Raw genomic sequence first — 20,657 nt, forward strand, 5'->3', positions numbered from 1 at the left:
CAGTCCTGATGGTTGCAGCCATTTGGAGAATGAACCAGAGGATAGAAGATTTTCATTTTCTCTCTCTCTCTCTCTCTCTCTCTCCCTCCCTCCCTCCCTCCCCCCCCCACTCTTTCCCTCTGTAACTCTTTCAAATAAATAAATAAATAAAATATTAAAAAAGAAATGTTAGTGGATCTAAATTGAGACATAGATTCCAATACAATAGTATCAGGGGAGTCAATACTTCAATTTCAGGCCGGCGCCATGGCTCACTAGGCTAATCCTCCACCTGGCAGCACCAGTACACCAGGTTCTAGTCCCGGTTGGGGCGCCAGATTCTGTCCCGGTTGCCCCCCTTCCAGGCCAGTTCTCTGCTATGGCCCAGGAGTGCAGTGGAGGATGGCCCAAGTGCTTGAGCCCTGCACCCCATGGGAGACCAGGAGAAGCACCTGGCTCCTGCCTTCGGATCAGCGTGGTGCGCCAGCCACAGCGCGCCAGCCGTAGCAGTCATTGGAGGGTGAACCAACGACAAAGGAAGACCTTTCTCTCTCTCTCTCTCTCTCTCTCTCACTGTCCACTCTGCCTGTCAAAAAAAAAATACTTCAATTTCAACAACGGACAGATCAACCAGAAAGAAAATCAGCAAGGAAACAACAGAATTAATCGAAATTATAGAACAAATGGACCTAACAGATGTCTATAGAACGTTCCAACATACAGTCACAGAATACACATTCTTCTCATCAGTGCATGGAACTTTTTTGAGGATTGACCACATGCTAGACCATAAAGCAAGTCTCAGCAAATTCCAAAAAATCAAAATCATACCTTGCATGTTCTCTGACCACAATTTAATGAAGCTGTAAATAAACAACTCAAAAATCTCTAGAACATATACAAACGCATGGAATGAGCAACATGCTCCTGAATTAACAGTGGATCATTGAAGAAATCAAAAGAGAAATCAAAAAATTTCTGGAAACAAATGAAGACAACAATGCAAGATATCAAAACTTATGGGAGGGGCTAGAGCTGTGGTGTCGTGCATGAAGCCACCGCCTGCAATACAGGCATCCCATATGGGCACTGGTTTGAGTCCTAGCTGTTACATGTCTGATCCAGCTCCCTGCTGTGGCCTGGAAAAGCAGCAGAGGATGTAAGTCCTTGGGCTCCCATATCCATGTGGGAGATCTGAAAGAGGCTCCTGGCTCCTGGCTTCAGATAGACACAGTTCAAGCCATTGTGGCCTTCTTGGGGGCAGGGGGTGATCCAGCAGATGGATCTCCCTCTCCCTCTCCCTCTCCCTCGCCATCTCCCTTTCTCTCCCTCTCCCTTTCTCTCCCTCTCCCTCTCCCTCTCTCTCCCTTTCTCTCCCTTTCTCTCCTTTTCTCTCCCTTTCTCTCTCTTTCTCTCCCTCTCTGCCTCTTTGTAACTCTGGCTTTCAAATAAATGAAAAAATTGTTTTAAAAAATTATGGAATACAGAAAAAGCAGTGACAAGGGGTAGGCAATCGGTGCCTACATCAAGAAATTGGAAAGGCATCAAATGAATGAGCTATCAATCCATCTCAAGGACCTAGGAAAATAACAGCAAACCAAACCCAAAACTAGGAGGAGAAAATAAATAATTAAGATTAAAGAAGAAATCAACAAAACTGAAACCAAAAAAAAAAATAAAAGATCAACAAAATGAAGAGCTGTTTTTTGGAAAAAATGAACAAAATTGACACATTATTGGCCCAACTAACCAAAAAAAAGGAAGGAGAAGGCCCAAATTAATAAAATTAGAGATGAAAAAGGAAATGTAACAACAGACACCACAAAATAAAAAGGGTCATCAGAAATTACTCCAAAGAGCTATATTCCAAAAAACTGGGAAAACTAGAAGACATGGATAGATTCCTGGACACATGAAACCTACTTAAATTGAGCCATGAAGACATAGAAAACCTAATCAGATCAATAACCAAGACAGAAATTGAATCAGTACTAAACACCCACCCAACGAAGAAAAGCCCAGGATTGGATGGCTTCACTGCTGAATTCTACCAAACATTTAAAGAAGAACTAACTCCAACTCTTCTCAAGCTATTCAAAACAACTGAAAGGGAGGGAAACCTCCCCAAATTCTTCCTATGAAGCCAGCATCACTATAATTCCTAGACATGAAAAAGATACAACAGAGAAAGAGAATTACAGACCAATTTTGTGATGAATACAGATGCAAAAATCCTAAACAAAATTCTAGTCAATTGAATCCAAAAACACATCAGAAAGATCATTTACCAGGACCAAGTGGGATTTATCCCTGGTATGCAGGGATGGTTCAAAATTCACAAATCAATCAATGTGATATATCACATTAACAAACTGAAAAAGAAAAATTATATGATTATCTCAATAGATGCAGATAAAGCATTTGATAAAATACAATACTCTTTCATGATGATAACTATAAGAAAATTGAGTATAAAAGGAACATTTCTCAACACAATTGAGGCAGTTTATGACAAACCCACGGCCAGCATCTTAATGAAAGGAGAAAAGTTGGAAGCATCCTCACTGAGATCCAGAACCAGACAAAGATGCCCACTCTCACCATCACTATTCAATATAGTTCTGGAAATTTTAGCCAGAGACATTTGGCAAGAAAAAGAAATCAAAGGAATACAAATAGGGAAGGAGGAAATCAAGCTATTCCTATTTGCAGATAACATGATTCCATATACAGGGGATCCAAAGACTCCAATAAGAGACTAGTGGAACTCATAGAACAGTTTGGTATAGTGGCAGGATAGAAAATCAACACACAAAAATCAACAGCCTTTGTATAGATAGACAATGTCGTGGCTGAGAAAGAACTAAGATCAATCTCATTCACAATAGCTACAAAAAAAATCAAATACTTGGAAATAAATTTAACCAAGGATGTCAAAGATCTCTATGATGATAATTACAAAGAAAGAAATAGAAGAAGATACCAAAAATATGGAAAAATCTCCCATTTTCATGGATTGGAAGAATCAATATCATCAAAATGTCCATACTACCAAAAGCAACTTATGAATTCAATGTGATACCAAACAAAATACCAAGGACATTACATTCTTCTCAGATATAGAAAAAACGATGTTGAAATTCATATGGAAACACAGTGGACCCCAAATAGTTTAAGCAATCTTATACAACAAAAACCAAGCTGAAGGCATCACAATACCAGATTTCAAGACACACTACAGGGCAGTTTATAATCAAAATGGCCTGGTACTGGTACAAAAACAGATGGATAGACCAATGGAACAGAATAGAAATGCCAGAAATCAATCCAAGCACCTACAACCAACTTATATTTGACGAAGGAGCTAAAATCCATCCCTGGAGCAAGGACAGTCTCTTCAACAAATGTGCAAGGTGTCCAGCACATAACAAATCTTCCCAGCCAGATAAATCAATTAATTTACAAGCTTTTATTGGAATTCCACTCCTGGGCAAGGTTCCCGGTCCCAACAGAGTGGGGGCCAGGGAAGTCACGCATCAGAGCTTGGGCGGGCTCATTTTATAGATACAGGGCGTGGGTGTTAAAGGTTGAGGCGGGTCTTATCCTCATTGGTTGACCTTTAGGCACCCAGAGGGACCTTGACAAGGACTTTTCATTCCCGGAAGTGTGGGTAGGGAGTCTCCATTCCCAGAAGTGGGGGCCTTCTCTCCTTGTGATCCCAAAGCTACCAAAATGGCGCTGGGAAAACTGGATTTCCACATGCAGAAGTATGAAGCAAGACCCCTACCTTACACCTTATACAAAAATCTGCCTAAAATGGATTAAAGACCTAAATCTATGTCCCAATACCATCAATTTATTTGAGAATATTGGGGAAATCCTACAAGACATTTGCATAGGCAAAGACTTCTTGGAAAAGACCCCAGAGGCACAGGAGATCAAAGCCAAAATTAACAAACAGACTACATCAAATCAAGAAGTTTCTGTACTGCAAAAGAAACACTCAGCAAAGTGAAGAGGCAAATGACAGAATGGGAAGAAATTATTTGCAAACTATGCAACTGATAAGGGATTACCAACCAGAACATATAAAGAGATCAAGAAACTCAAAAACAACAAAACAAACAACCCAGTTAAGAAATGGGCAAAGGATTTAAACAGGCATTTTTCAAAAGAACAAATCCAAATGGCCAACAGACACATAAAAAAAAATGCTCATGCTCACTAGCCATCAGGAAAATGCAAATCAAAAACACAATGAGGTTTCACCTCAACCCCATTAGAATGACTTTCTCATACAGAAATCAACAAACAACAAATGCTGACAAGGATGTGGGGGAAAAGGAACCTAATCTACTCTTGGTGAAAGTGTAAACTGGTACAGCCACTATGGAAGACAATATGGAGATACCTTAGAAATCTGAATATAGACCTACCATATGACCCAGCCATCCCATTCCTGAGAATTTACCCAAGGGAAATTAAAGCAGCATATGAAAGAGTTATCTGCACCTTCATGGTTATTGCAGCACAATTCACAATAGCTAAGATATGGAATTAACCCAAATGCCCATCAACTGAAGACTGGATAAAGAAATTATGGGGTATGTACACCATGGATTACTACACAGCAGTTAAAAAAATCTGGTCATTTACAACAAAATGGATGAAACTGGAAAACATCATACCTAGTGAAATAAGCCAGTCCCAAAAGGACAAATACCATAGGTTCTCCCTGACCTGTGATAACGAATAGAGCACCTAAGAGGAAATCTATAGAAGTGAAATTGACACTTTCAGAAGCTTTGAACAGCCCTTGTCTCGACTATTGAGGAAGGTTTTTTTTTTATACTATTTATTGATCTCTTTACTTAACATAGAGTTAATCATATGTATATAAAATTAATTGAAAATAGATCTTAGTAAGAAAATAAGAATGGGAATAAAAGAGAGAGGAGGAAGAGGTGTGGGAGAGTAGGTGGGAGGGTGGTTACAGTAGGAAGAATCATCATGTTCCTAAAGTTGTAAATATGAAATTTATGAAGTTTGTATTCATTAAATAAAATGCTTCTGGGGGGTAAAAGAAAAAATATGCATAAATTTCAATTTTTTGCAACAAAATAAACTTACTTTTTAATTTCATTTTCAAAAAAAGTGCAATTTAGGGTACTTCTGCTAAGCTAAGATAAAATCTTCATTCTATTCAATAAAAAGCCAGAAGCAGGAGACAAACTGTTTTGCTTCTACGTTGTAAACACACTGGACAGGGTCTCTGTAACAGTTTAAATAATGCCCTTGGCAGTGAGTCTGATGACAGAGACCCAGAAAAAGGAAACCAGAGGTGAGTGGTAAGTGATTCACCCTTGAACTGAGACTTGGAGAGGGGAGCTTCAGGAAGTCATGAGGCTGCTAAGTATAGGCAGGATTCTCTCCAGAAACACACAGATGTGAATGCTTGTTTTTACACACTATAGCTTTGCCTCAGTGGTAACTGTTAGTTTACTAAGAGAAAGAAATGTTATAATATGTAAACAGGATTTTACCCACTCGGCTGGCACTGTGGCATGGTGGGTTAAATTGCCACTTGGACACCACATCCTGTATCAGAGTGCTTGGTTCAAGTCCCAGCTACTTCACACTTCTGATCCAGCTTTCTGTTAATGTACATGGGAGGCAGTGGAGGATAACCCAAGGATTTGGGTTCCTGTCACTCACATAGGAGACCTGAATGGAGTTCTGGTTCCTACCTTTGGCATGAACTTTGCCCAGCTGTTGTGGGCACTTAGGGAATAAACAGATGGAAGACATAACTCTCTCTCTTTCTCCCTCTCTCTCTCTCACTCTCTCTCTTTTTCTCCCTCTCTCTCGCTCACTCTTTCTCTCCTCCCTCTCCCTCTCATTCTATCACTCTGCCTTTCAAATAAATATATAAATCTTTAAAAATGATTTTACCCACTTCACATAGGTAAGTTCCATCCAGAGGAGATTCCTCTTTGTATTCATTAAAGAACTCACAAAGATGATCTCAGGCAAATCAGAAACAGGTTTGTCCTCTACTGTAGATTATGAGAATGATATTTGATGTCAAAAGCATTTCTGTGCATGAATGTCATCTCTCACATGTCCGCTTCACATTCATTTGATGAATGTGCTACTCTAGAGCAACACAACTTCTTATACACATGCACACATCATTTCACATACATGCACCCGCCAATGTCTCATACACATGCACATACATCGAAGTCCTCTTTCTCCTCTGTAGCCCTGAACTTGGCCCCTGACTCCACCTTTCACCCACTGTCTGGTGGCATCCTGGAGTCACCCTTGACCTCTCCCACACCCATTTATGCCCATGATCTTCCTTCCCATCTCCCGGAATTGAAACACAATGAACCACATGACACTCCATGCACCGCTGAGAAATATCTCTGCCACATAAAACATGTCACAGCACTTTCTTGTTAGCTAAAAGTCCTACTTTCTACTGTCTGAAAAGCCCTTTTTGACCCGTACAAAGATTTTAACCGCATATCACACTTAAACATAAAAGAAAAGGAGAATACAATGGAGATAAGTTGCCTGAATTTCTCCCAGATTTCACATTCACAGTCCAACCACGACCCATTTTCTGACTTGGAATCAAAGAGACCTGTGCCCTTCCATGCAGTGTGGGAAGGACACTCCACTGTAATCTCTGGACTGTGGAATCACCTTCCAGGCTGCTCACCTCCAGCCTGCACTTGTTGGTGTGAGTGTGTTGTTGCTGAAGTGTGGGAGGAACAGAATACACAAGTGTGGTGATGCTTGCTGGCCTCACATCCCTGCCTCTCGGGATGCACAAAGAATGAAAACCAAAAGCACTCTGCGTGCTCCTATATTGAGGGAAAATCTACTTCTCCACTTCTTGGAACTTCCCACTGAAGGACCCAACAGCCAGCAGCAGCTGTGGAAGTGCTAGTACCCCAGGTCACCTTAGACAGCTGAACACAGCCTTGTGAGTAATGGGTGAAACCCGGCCAACCCACCAAGTTGAACGCATGGCCAGTCCTTGTTGTTTTAAACCCCTAGGCCTGGGGATGTCTCGTTACACAGCAGAGAATATTTAAGGCAACGCCTAGACAATGCATGCCTGCTGCCCTGTGATAGTGTCACAAAGGAGCTGTTGTCACTCAGCAGAAATACACGGAATTGAAGAAAATACTCCACTGCCATCAACTTCATGTCTGATGCTCTTCTTGTATGCCTTCTCTGTGAATAACTTTCCACCTCAACTCTGAATCACAGCAAAATCACTTTGAGGAATTTTACACATCAAATCCAACATGTATGATGAATATACAGAACCAATGGTGCTCAGTGCTCAGTGGAGGAGACGGTGAAAACAGGCAGCCATGGCCATGCTGACCCCAACAGCAAATGATAACTGCACACAACAGACAACAGTGGCCCCAAGATGCCATCAACGCAAGGTGCAACATTTCAGAGATGTCAAGATGCGGAAATGCTCATCGCAAAATTGACAATACTCAGCACCTCCCAAGCCCACTGCTCTGGCCCACCCCTCACTTTCCTGGGAACACTACAGCTGCTCAGGATTGCTCTGGCCCTGTCTGTCTGACTCCATTTTCAGCCCCTATGATGGACTGCATCAGGAATAACAATCATCTTGTAGGCATTGTCCATCTTCCTCTCTTGCTGACATCTGGACTCCTACAAACATAAACACCTCCCTGGCGTGTCCAGCAGCCTCATGACCTCATTGCTGCCTGCTTCATCAACCTCTCCTAGCACACCTGCCCACCTCTAGATGCTTTCCCACCACAGATGTAGTGTGCTTTTTCCTGCCTCTGTTGGGCAGTGTCACTGGCAGGTCGGGAAGCTAAGCAGCTTAACAGAAGGAAAATGGATGATCTGCTGGAACTGCACAGGAGAGGAGGGGCTGATGCTGGGATCGGGGTGACTTCTAGGCCAAGGCACAAGCGGTGAATGGAACTTGATTGATTGAGATGGAAGGGCTGGGTGAGGACCTATTGACACACCTGCCTTCTCCCATAGCAGACATTTGTATTCGATTCATCTTTCTGTCTCCAGCACTAGCAGAGCAGCTACCGCACTGCAGACAGGAATCAATGAGTGCCCCCGTTCAAGTCTGATAGTCCACAGGTCAAAAGCTCTGACATATTCATGAAAGAGTCAAGAAAGATTCTCTGCTTTGTACTCTAGGTGTATGATTTTCAGCTTTCAATGTTGAAAAATAATCCGGCACTGATCTTACAAAGAGCTGATGCTGTGACTACCTGAGGTCCTTCAAATGCACAACCATGGGCCTGGCAGGACCCCCACATCCCATGGTATGGAGATGCTAAGGCCCACCATGCCCCACAGTGGGACGATGCTCATATTAAGAGGTGTTTGCCGGCTGACACCATGGCTCACTAGGCTAATCCTCTGCCTGCGGCACCGGCACCCTGGGTTCTAGTCCCGGTTGGGGTGCCGGATTCTGTCCCGGTTGCTCCTCTTCCAGTCCAGCTCTCTGCTGTGGCCCAGGAGTGCAGTGGAGGATGGCCCAAGTGCTTGGGCCCTGCACCCCATGGGAGACCAGGAGAAGCACCAGGCTCCTGGCTTTGGATCAGCACGGTGCGCCGGCCGCAGCGCGCTGGCCGTGGCGGCCATTGTGGGGTGAACCAACGGAAAAGCAAGGCCTTTCTCTCTGTCTCTCTCTTTCACTGTCTAACTCTGCCTGTCGGGAAAAAAAAAAAAGAGAGAGAGAGAGAGGTGTTTGCCTTTTTGATTTCTCATCCCCTTTTCCAAAAAGAAGTTGATGTGATTCACATAGAAAATAGATCAGAAAAGTTTAAAGCTAGAAATATAAAATCTAAAAAAAGACAGTAAACAAGTATATTCCTTAAAACAGTGCTGCGGTAACCCAGCCTAAATTCTAGCTCCCAAGAAATCCTGAATGTGGGATTGTCTTCATTCTCAGAAACATACTCACTCCTCAACTGAGGCAAAAACATTTGAAACCAAGCTCTCATATCACGGCATAACGTGGGCCTCTACACAGGGGACAACAAATTACACGAAGAACCTTCAACAAGTATTTTTACAATGAGTACAAAGATTTCATGTCAATCTTTGTCAAACCAGTGCCTTCTGTTTTCTTCCACAATTTCCCACATTCCACCACAAAATATGTTTGCTGTCCTGCTATCATGTGCTTGCTGTATTTATGTCATGAAAATTTTCCAATGACACATTAATTTTTAGAAGAATAAAGTATTTTTGCACTGAAGTTTATGCTATCTTTTGTGATCATGTGCTTAAAGATTCCTAAATGTCAAACAATATCAAAATCCATTAACTTTACAGCAATTATATCCAGAAAAGTACAACAAATGATAACATTTAAACAAACATGCTTAAACCAAATAGAATAAACATTTAATAATACAAAAATGAAATTATATCCTTACCTATAAGGAACCACAGTCAAATCATCAGAAGAAGAACACATTCAAAGAACGTGGTAATAAAACCAGATGATAGGTCCAGCAGGCCTATTCAGTTATCTGTGTGCTCAGAAGTTTCCAGAACTAAAATAGCATGGGATTTTCAAGATTGTATTGTCACACTAAAAAAAAAGTCATATTTCAAAATCCAGTGCCCAGCGCAACGCTGCTCATAGCATAAGTGAAAGCACTGGTGAAGACAACAGGAAAAACTCTGAGACCAAGATCAGGAAACAAAACATACCTGAAACATACACTCACACATGCATGCACTCACACAGGCTCATGTCTGCCTCTTCTCAGAACTACACTTTATGATCTGAGCTTTCTTCCGTCTCCATGGGATTGACCGCTCCCTCTCACAGCATCACCCACACAGGACTCACTTCTAGAAACTTCGTGTGTTGTCCACCCTGGGCACACTCTAGGGCAGCAGCATTTCTTGTCCCTCCTGTGTTCTCAGTGACCACCTTTCATTCATTTATTCACTGCACACTGAAGACTGAAATGCATTCCTTACAGAAAGAAAATCCAAAATAAGCTGCTCATTCAACTCAGGAAGCTGAGAAAATACCAAGCCAATTCAGGAAAAAAACTTTCACAATAAAACCCAGATAAAGATAACATGACACCACTCTCACAGATTACCCTCACGTATGAATATACAAAAGTATCTAATAGAATTTGGCAAAATGTATTCAGAAAGGCGTTTTTAGTGGTAAGGTTTCTTCAGCAAACAAAGGCTGGGTAGGATTGTGGTCATGATTCAGTGTGACAGGGTAGGTCCATCATGTCATTGTCACTGGCCACAGTGCGCTCCTGCCGGCAAGCACAGTGAGACCTGAGTCAGGCTCACCAAGCCTAGCTACGACATCAAGTGGTTCCAAAGGCTGCTGCAAGAGCGTGACTGAAAGGGTGATTATGGAAGCAGCGCTGCAGCAGAAGAAACGCAAACCGCGGGCTGGTAGTACCCAGGTATTTGAAAAGCACAAACGCACTGGGGCCTCTGAAGGCCACTAAGTCACAGCAAGGAGGGTACTCGAGCCGGAGAACTTGAAAGATAGGCGCTGGCAAAGATTAGGCATTTGATAGCAATGATGCTGGTAGAACCACAGTCGTGCAGATTTTACAATCTGGTTGGGGGTCTCTGATGATCGCATGCACCTGCCAGAAGGACTGGTGAGGCCCTTTCTAGTCCTGCTACCTCTTTTTTAAATCACTTTTATCATTTTTGTTAATACAAAAAAAACAGATTTCGTGTATTTCCTAGATACAATCCTAAGGAGATAATGCTACTTCCTCCCTCCCTCCCCCACTCAGTTCTCCCTCCTTCCTTCTTTTCTGTTTAATTTTTGCAATATTATAATCTAATTTACTTTATAATCACAGGCTTAATGCACCACTAAATATAATGTTCAACAAGTAAAAAGTAGAAAGATCATTGTTCCACAGGAGTAGACAAGAGCAAAAGCAACAATCAAATCTTAAGGAGCCAGTTTCATTTTTTTTTGTATTTTATATTAACTACCACATATCAGAGAAAATATACAATATTTGTCTTTTGGGAACTGACTTATTTCACCAAGCATAATGATGTCTACCTGTAACTGTTTTGTTGAAAAAGAAAGGATTTCATTCTTTTTTATGGCTGAGTACTATTCTATTGTATACATTTACTACATTTTCTTTATCCATTCATCAGTTGATGGACATCTGGGGTGGTTCCGTATCTTAGCTGTTGTGAATTGAGCTGCAATAAACATGGGGGTATGGCTAACTCTTTGATAGCTGATTTCATTTCCTTTGGGTAAATTCCCAGGAGTGACATGGCTAAGTCACACAGTAGGTCTATTTTCAGATTTCGCTGCACCAATTTACATTCCCACCATAGTCCTGTTACCTTGTGCCAGATATCAACCACACATGGACACACATAGCAAGCTGCTCTCCCCTCTCCCATCTGCCTGGACCGCCCTCCTCCCTCTCCACCCCCAGAGCCCACCCCCACTCATGCCAAACTTGACTCAGTTTCTCTCCTACCTCTCCCATAACATCTAGTGTGTGCATGCCACTTCACATCTGCTGTGCTGTGTCACTAACAGCCCCGTGTGCCTCCTTGTTCCAGAATGTGAGCTCCAAACAGGAACCGGCCCTCCTCTGCAGTCAGCCACGGGAGTACATCTGAGTCCTCTCTGCAGCCCGCCACTCACGCCGCGCCAGGAAACTCATCTGACAGCCCAGGGACCCCGGCATGTGAAGGGTCCCTGTTACTGCCAGGGGACACCACAATCGTCTCGTTTTAAACAGACTCACCTTTTTCTTTCTCTGTGGGTGTTTTTCAGTGTCCGTGTAGCTTCTGCAAAACAAAAGACAGCCAGCTTGTGACTGAGCGCAGCCCAGACCCATAATTATGCAAATTCTGCTGCCACCTTTGCTGTGGAAGGGACCTGCTGGGGGGGGGGGGCTGCAGAAGGCACCTGCTGGGGGGGATGGGGGGCTGCTGTCCACAGGGGACGGAACTCCTGGCCACAGAGACTCCACACCCCAGGAGCAGGGGGTCTCAGGGGAGTCCCCAGGTTCCTTCCTTGGGATCTTGGGAAGTCAGGAGCATTCTCGTTGACCAGAGGCTCGCTGGCCAATGGTGCCACATTTATAGGCAACTCCCACCCCCAGGTTTTCATGTCGTGGGAGGCAGAGGACCCTAAGCATTCCTAAGTTTTCAGCAGTTTTTAAATGGCCTTCACAACACAGTGTCCTACACAGCTCTCAGCAGTGTTCTTCTTGCTGTTCTGATGAGGAAACCTAGACTAAGAGACAGCAGGGATTCACTCCACGTCCTCCAGCCGCCCGGGGTAGCCTGAGAATCCACCACACCAGAGCTCTTGTCACCCTGGCCAACACCTGCATCCATTTCTAATGCCTCTCACTGAGGCTCTCTCCAGTGGCTGTCGCTCACTCCTGTCTCCTAGGGACTGCCTGGGGCCCGCTTGGCCTTAGCCTCGGCCTTTGCCTCATTGGTGGGGAAGAGAGATATTTAAGCTACTAACACACTCAGGTCAGGGTCCAAGGATGATGAAAAAAACACAAAACACCTTGAGGGAGGAACACGTCGTGGGCAGCAGGGAAAATCGAGCAGAGAGGCACCGGGCTGAACTGTGCAGCCCCTACGGCACTTATCCTCACTGCACTCCCAAGGACACCAGCACTGAACCAAGTCAACAAAGCAAAGAAACAGGCTGCAGGACCCCAGCCTCACCAGCTGCCACAACAGCAAACCTCTGTGGGGTGGTCCTCAGTAGACAGGGCCAGGAGAAACCTGTCAGTACCCAGGAGAGGCCGCCACCAAAGTGTGCCCACAGTGGGGGCCACACTTACCAAATGCAGAAGGTGCTCATGCAATAAAACAGAAGGGTCTTGGGGTGCAGACTGGCCAGCTGCATGGGACTCCCTGGAAACACGTAGCACACTTAAACCACCTGTCCTGTTCTGCCATGACATGGAGAATGACAGCTCTTCCTTTCTCGCGGCCATTGAGATTGGACAGAGACAGCTACGAGGAAGTCCCTGCTAAGCCCTCTTGCGGTTTCCTACACTGGGCATACCTGGGGCTCATCAACCAGCGCCAAGCACTCAAATATGAACAACGCCACAGGCGAGCTTTTATTTTTTTTTAATGTTTCTTTTTTTTAACTTTTATTTAATGAATATAAATTTCCAAAGTACAGCTTATGGATTACAATGGCTTCCCCCCGCCATAACTTCCTTCCCACCTGCACCCTCCCCTTTCCCGCTCCCTCTCCCCTGAGCTTTTGAACCACTCAACCCGACTAGCTGGGGAACGGAGGACGCCCATCGGTGTGGGGACAGGTGCTTGATGTCCATGTTGAAGACTAACCAGTGAAATCTAACTACAGGGACACTAGGGCACATCTGTCCCCCGAAGGGAGGTAGAGTGGGCAGCATCTGGTGAGCCTGGGCCCAAGTGTTTGTTGGGAGCTGAACCTGCTTCTCGGGGGAGGTGAGCAATGGAGTGGCTGGGAGAGCACAGCCCTGCGGCCAAGGTCTTGCCCACAGCCAAGGGCACAGAGGGGACAGCTGCAGCGTGGCCAGTCTATCCCCAGAGCCCCTTGCCTGTCAGGCAGTAAATGTGGCCTCTGCCCTAAAGCTGGGCTCTCGTTTGCAGCAGAAAAATTGAGGATTTGGATCAGTTTGTGCCTTTGAACCTCAGTCTGGGATTTTAAGCCAATGAGTAGCATCACAATGGTGCACATTACAGAAACTTTGTAACTTGTAAAAAATGCTTCCTTGTTCATTATGTTAATATTACAATTTTGACTTTCACCAAAGAGGAAAAATAGGTTCTGAGTACACAGCCAGTAAATGCTGGAGCAGTAATCGGTTCTGTCTTTCATGTCCAGTCACCCGCGTTGTCCTCACCAACTTCCTAAGCTGTGGCCGAGTCTGGCCCTTCAGCATTGGTGACTCAGCAACTCAGGAGCCATGGCTTTCTGTGTCTGGCACAGCAAAGTGAGGAGGTTGTTTTGAATGATTTACAGTCCCACTGATACTCAGAGTAGGGACTACTGAGATTTTGCAAACAAATACAACCCAGGAAGATGGGGCAGTGTGGGTGGGCAGGGCGAGATTTCTTTAAGGAATTATCAGATGCGCCTCGGCCCTGGCACATAACTCAGAGCAGCTCCTCCTGCGCTGTCAAGGAGGTAAAGCTGCAGGCCACGGTGCCGTGGCATGGTCCACCCGTGCCTCTGTGAGCATCAGGGGAGCTGCGCTTGAATGCTGGGCCTGAGCCATATGGGAAGCATCTTCAGACGTGGTCTGTGGAAGAGCACCTTTCTCAAGAGTAATCACAGGTGAATTTGGGGTCATTCTAGAAGCAAAACCAGACTGAAACTGGGCAGAGAACAGCAAGAAGTCCCTGGTTCTCCCAGGTAATGGAATGGGGGCTCCCAAAAAATGTCATCGTGTTACTTTGGGATTTCCCTTTGTGTCCATAAAGACACTCATGTCAGTGGTCTACTGCAAAAAATCTCAATATTTTCATGAAAAAAGACTGAAGCCCTGCACAAGCTCTGCATTTCAGATACAGAAGCGCCCATCAAGTTAAGGAAATAAGATGTTCTGCTGGCTGCGGCAGAGCCTGGCATAACCACATCCTAGGTCCCAGACTCTCCTGCCCATTTCCACCCATGCCAGCTGAGGCTACTGGCATCCCAGAGAAAAGACCATGGACTCAGCCGAGGGTCTCACATCACTGTGGCTTATCCAAAAAGAGGAAACCTGCAAGCCTAATTTCAAAGTCCAGAATTGCATCATGTAAAAAAAGAGAATATCAAGCCTCACTGCCGAAAAATAACCAAAACAGAACTGGACACATTCAGAAGAGAGGGAGGTAAATGTGACAAAGCTCGGGAGGGACAGGCACAAAACACACTTACTGTTGGACTTCACTGGGAACTTTTGGGGACTTCCAGTAAGCAAAATGCTTGAAGCTCTCCAGTCCTGCAGCAACATAGAAATGGTTGTCTTGCAAATCCTTAGAGTTGTCCAAAAGATGCCCATTCATCGTGAATAATCTGCAAAGAAACGAGAATGGGATAGAGACTTGAGAGCAGGAAGATAGGCCTGCAGGAGTTCTGTGCACAATGAGCTATTGGTGCTGTGTGTGTGACGTGATGAGCACATGGACTGTTGGTGCTGTGACACGATGAGCATGGGGACTTTCGCTGTCTACATAACAAGGTGGGGAAGGGGACAGTTGATGCTCCATTAGTGACATCATGAGCACATGGACTCTTGGTGTACTGTGAAACAATGAGTATGTGGAATGTTACCCTTCTGTGTGTGACACAATGAGCATGTGCACTGTTGAACTGACATGTGTGTGACATGATGAGCATAACGAGTGTTGAACTGACATGTGTGTGACAAGATGAGCATGAGGAGTGTTGAAGAACTGACATGTGTATGACATGATGAGCATGACGAGTGTTGAACTGACATGTGTGTGACATGATGAGCATGATGTGTGTTGAAGAACTGACATGTGTATGACATGATGAGCATGAGGAGTGTTGAACTGACATGTGTATGACATGATGAGCATGAGGAGTGTTGAACTGACTGTGTGTGACATGATGAGCATGACGAGTGTTGAACTGACATGTGTATGACATGATGAGCATTAGGAGTGTTGAACTGACATGTGTGTGACATGATGAGCATTAGGAGTGTTGAACTGACATGTGTGTGACATGATGAGCATGACGAGTGTTGAACTGACATGTGTGTGACATGATGAGCATGACGAGTGTTGAACTGACATGTGTATGACATGATGAGCATTAGGAGTGTTGAACTGACATGTGTGTGACATGATGAGCATTAGGAGTGTTGAACTGACATGTGTGTGACATGATGAGCATGACGAGTGTTGAACTGACATGTGTGTGACATGATGAGCATGATGAGTGTTGAAGAACTGACATGTGTATGACATGATGAGCATGACGAGTGTTGAACTGACATGTGTGTGACATGATGAGCATGACGAGTGTTGAACTGACATGTGTATGACATGATGAGCATTAGGAGTGTTGAACTGACATGTGTGTGACATGATGAGCATGAGGAGTGTTGAACTGACATGTGTATGACATGATGAGCATGACGAGTGTTGAACTGACTGTGTGTGACATGATGAGCATTAGGAGTGTTGAAGAACTGACATGTGTATGACATGATGAGCATGACGAGTGTTGAACTGACATGTGTGTGACATGATGAGCATGAGGAGTGTTGAACTGACATGTGTATGACATGATGAGCATGACGAGTGTTGAACTGACATGTGTGTGACATGATGAGCATGAGGAGTGTTGAACTGACATGTGTGTGACATGATGAGCATGACGAGTGTTGAACTGACATGTGTGTGACATGATGAGCATGAGGAGTGTTGGTGTTCTGTGTGTGACACAATGAGCATGTGCACTGTTGAACTGACATGTGTATGACATGATGAGCATGTGCACTGTTGAACTGACATGTGTATGACATGATGAGCATGTGCACTGCTGGTTTTCTGAATGTAACATGACAAGCATATGGACTATTGGTGTCCTTACTAACATGACGAGTATGGGTTGTTGGCATCCTGCATATGGCATGACAGGTGAGTGCACTGTTGGAAAAACAAATTCACAAACAAGCAAAACCCAAAGGAGCCAATGAACCCTACTGGGGTCTGCTCTTCCAGACTTGCTATCCAGACTTGCTATCCTTAAATTTTTAAATTAAAGTGTATTTTAATTATGTAAATGTACTTATAGTCTCTCAGGAACATGTTAAGCTCTTGATAAGTCCTCAATTAATTTTAGTAGCAGCTAAAATTAATATAAATTGGCTTGTACTGTTATCACAACACTTGAAATACAAGCAAATACACAACTTTGTATACGCATCAAAAGCCTCACGTCATCCCGCTTCTTATTTAGTATTATGTTGGACAAGTATTCATTCACTTCGTTATTTCTCAAGAAAGTATTCAATTCAGTGCTGACCCATATGCATTGGATAGTGAGGCAGGCATTGCATTAAACAAAAATGTGGATAGAATGGCCAAGAAATGCACAAAACCCCATAAGCTTAAAGATCCAAAAAAAGGCCGGCGCCGTGGCTCAATAGGCTAATCCTCCACCTTGCGGCGCCGGCACACCGGGTTCTAGTCCCGGTCGGGGCACCGGATTCTGTCCCGGTTGCCCCTCTTCCAGGCCAGCTCTCTGCTATGGCCAGGGAGTGCAGTGGAGGATGGCCCAGGTGCTTGGGCCCTGCACCCCATGGGAAACCAGGAAAAGCACCTGGATCCTGGCTCCTGCCATCGGATCAGCGCGGTGCGCCGGCTGCAGCGGCGGCCATTGGAGGGTGAACCAACGGCAAAGGAAGACCTTTCTCTCTCTGTCTCTCTCTCTCACTGTCCACTCTGCCTGTCAAAAATAAAAAAAAAATAAATAAATAAATAAATAAAAATAAAAAAAAAAATCCAAAAAAAAAAAAAAAAACCAACAAAGTGCTGGAGTCCCCAGCAGAGAAAGATGAAACTCAGCTGCAGGACTGGCAGACAGCAGAATCTGCAGTGGGGATGGCAGGGCGGGTGAGACTGCACCACGTGAAAGGGGACACAGTCATCAGGGACGAGGAGGGGCCTGGGCAGAGAGCCAGAGCGTGGGGGCTGATGTCACTGAGGGCAAAATGCAGACAGAGCAGGTGAACAAGCAAGTCGAGGCAGTTTATGAAGAACCTCAGGCTGCCAGGAGAGAACTTCATTGTCGGTTTATCCCGAATGACTGAAGATTTCCACACAGAGTGGATGAGAGTGTTCAGCAAGGGTAATCTGGCTGCTGAGGACCGGTTTGTCACCATGGCAACAGAACGAACACACACACACACACACACACACACACATGCATGGGTGGGGGAAGGGAGGGAGGGAGAAAGAAAACACAAGGGAGGAAGAAAGACAGGGAGAGAAGGAAGAAGGCAAATAGACAGAAACAAGCTAAGAAATAAGAAGTTAAGGAGGGCCAACATCCAGAGAAGAAGAATCCACAAAATAAGTTCACATAAAAGGGAAAGAAGGAAATATGTATAAAAAATAAAGACAAAATTCACAAAATTAAAGGAGGGCCTCAGATTAGGAGTCCACAGATGGCAAAGAGAGGCTACAGGAAGCTCCTCTCTGACACACGGGTGACATCCAAGGACACAGCAAGAGCATGCCAGATGCTCCACGGAGACAGCAGACCCCAGACGCAGAGACAGTCTGACCTCAGACGTCTCAACAACAGCATTAAAGGCAGAAAACAACGGGTGATATTTTCAAAATCCCACAGAACAGAACTTCGGAGCTGGTAAAACTGTCCTTTAAATGAGAAGGATACGATAAATATATGTATTCATCCCCCACAAGGAAAGGCAAACCCAGCAGGTGCTGCAAGGGTCGTGTGAGGCCAAGGCCGGCAAACACGTTGGCACAACTGATGTCATCTTAAAAAAAATTGAGGTTGGTGAACACATATCCGTAAGCACCCAGAACGCAAGTTCTCCAACATACCAGCTGCTAGGGGCTGCTGGGGAGGGAGGGAGGCCAAAGAACAGGCAGACAGGCTTTGGGGGAGGTCAGCAAGCCCTGGTGATGCAGCAATGTCAGACGCAAGTCGGCTTCCTTCCCTCCTGGGGATAAGCAGCACAGATGGCTTGGTGAGGAAGAGATGGGTGGAAGAGATGAGGCGCCAGCAGTGCTGTAATGGGAGAACACCCACAGGAGTGTCCCAGCAGAACCCAAAGCCTCGGTTTCCCTTCAAGCCGGAGAAGGCTCATGAGGACCGGGTTACCGGGTTTTATGGCTGTTTGTTCATTGTCAGGAAGTTAAGTGTTCGTTTCACTCAGAGATGAGACAAAACAAGCAAAAGATGGGGCTTCAGATACCCCAATGTAGGGTACAGGAGGTGCCACCTGGGGTTCAAACACAACGGGCCAAACCCCCAGCTGCTCCACAGGCAACAGGAGCATGCTCCCCTTAGATGCATCCCCAACACACCCTGGCCTCACGGTCCTCCAGGAGAGGAACAAAGTCCACTCCTGAAGTGACCAGGGCAGTGAAGGGTCAAAGGAACCTCACTGGTTGTACAAGGCAAGGAGGGGGCTCCAGACAAGGAGAGCTACATATACATGAACACAAGCATGTCAGCCTGTGCATCGTGGGCAGATCACACGCTGGAACACTTTAAATGTGAGCCTGTGGTCCATGTTCACGTGACTTGGACACGTGAGTCTGCATAGCATGTTCAGATTACATGTTAGTATAAATAAAATATCAAGTTTGCATGACCCCAGAATTAACATAAATGGGCAAGTCTATAGGTCATACCTACATGACACTTGTGTGGACATGGACATGTGAGTCTCAACATCATGTTCAGATTACATGTTAGTGCATATGAAATGTGAGCCCATACATGATGTTCACGTGACATGTGCATCAGTATAAACATAAGAGCCTGCAGGTCGTGTCGGGTTACACCCTAGCAAATGTGAATCTGTGAGCTTCCGTGTCACCTCCAGAGAGCTGCAGGTTTACTGAAGTGGGAATTTCATGGAAATGAATGAGAACTTGAACATCAAATGAGATTATGAATACACACAAAGTGCCTTGCACTGTAAAACACTAACGTGAGATCTTTGTATTATTGCCTATCTCAGAAAATGAGAGGACCAAATGAAACAACCATTCATGAGATTGGTTCTTAAACTGGAAAGCATTCTACAAATGTCAATCATTAAGTGACTTCCTATGAACTTTATGGATCGAGATATATAACTGAACATAAATGTGGGGAGCAATCCGGACTGGACTAAGTTACTCGAATTAGGACTTATTCTATGCATCTGCTCTCCCACAATATGGCGCTGGGAGAGAAGTAAACAGCTTCCGCACAGCTGCCTCCAGTTCAACCAATTAACTGTAGGACTTGCTCCTGATTGGAGAGCAGCGTACTCAGCCGAGTTGGGATTGGCGGAGGAGGACTATAAAGGAGGAGAGAGACGGCATGCACCAGGGAACATCTATGGGGAACATCTAGCTGAAGGAACACCCGTGCAGCCCCCCAGAGAGCCGGCCGGCGGTGTGCCGCTCCCCTGCGGAAGTGGGGAATGCGGCCAGGGGGAACTGCCCTTCCACGGAGGTGGAAGGGATAGTAGCCAACCCGGGAAGAACCAGCAGCAAACCCGGGGAGGGCCGAGCAGACGAAAGAACAGCGCAGGGTCCTGTGTTGCTCCTCCACGAAGAGGGGGAGCGACATAATGGTGCCGTGACTCGGATAGGAAACCTAGCTTGGATAGGAAACCTAGGACGGATAGCAAACTTAGGAGGGAAGAAACGGGAAGAACTAGGGAAAATATCGGAGAGAGAAACTAGCAAACAGCCTAGGGAAAAGCCGGACGAAAAAGGAGCCGGAAGAAGCTATTGAAAGCCTAGGCATAGACTCGGATACGGACTACGGGGGGAAGCTGGGAGAAATCTCTAAGGTCGAAAGCGAAAGGGAAAGCTAGAACAAACAGACTCGGACGCGGACTGTGGGGAGAGGCCAG

The 20,657-nt window shown here is 45.1% G+C and overlaps 1 protein-coding gene across 1 annotated transcript in view; it reads right to left on the bottom strand.

Annotated features, from left to right (window-relative positions):
- The window catches only part of DCDC2C (doublecortin domain containing 2C), a 141,973-nt gene that overhangs the window by 81,219 nt on the left and 40,097 nt on the right, over positions 1-20,657 (bottom strand). Inside the window, 2 exon segments of the mRNA XM_089327089.1 lie at positions 11,805-11,847; positions 14,948-15,085. Of these exon segments, the coding sequence (XP_089183215.1) occupies positions 11,805-11,847; positions 14,948-15,085 (181 nt within the window).

This window comes from Oryctolagus cuniculus, chromosome 2, assembly GCF_051225735.1.
Source record: "Oryctolagus cuniculus isolate XC-2025 breed Fujian yellow rabbit chromosome 2, ASM5122573v1, whole genome shotgun sequence".
Classification (NCBI taxonomy): Eukaryota; Metazoa; Chordata; class Mammalia; order Lagomorpha; family Leporidae; genus Oryctolagus; species Oryctolagus cuniculus.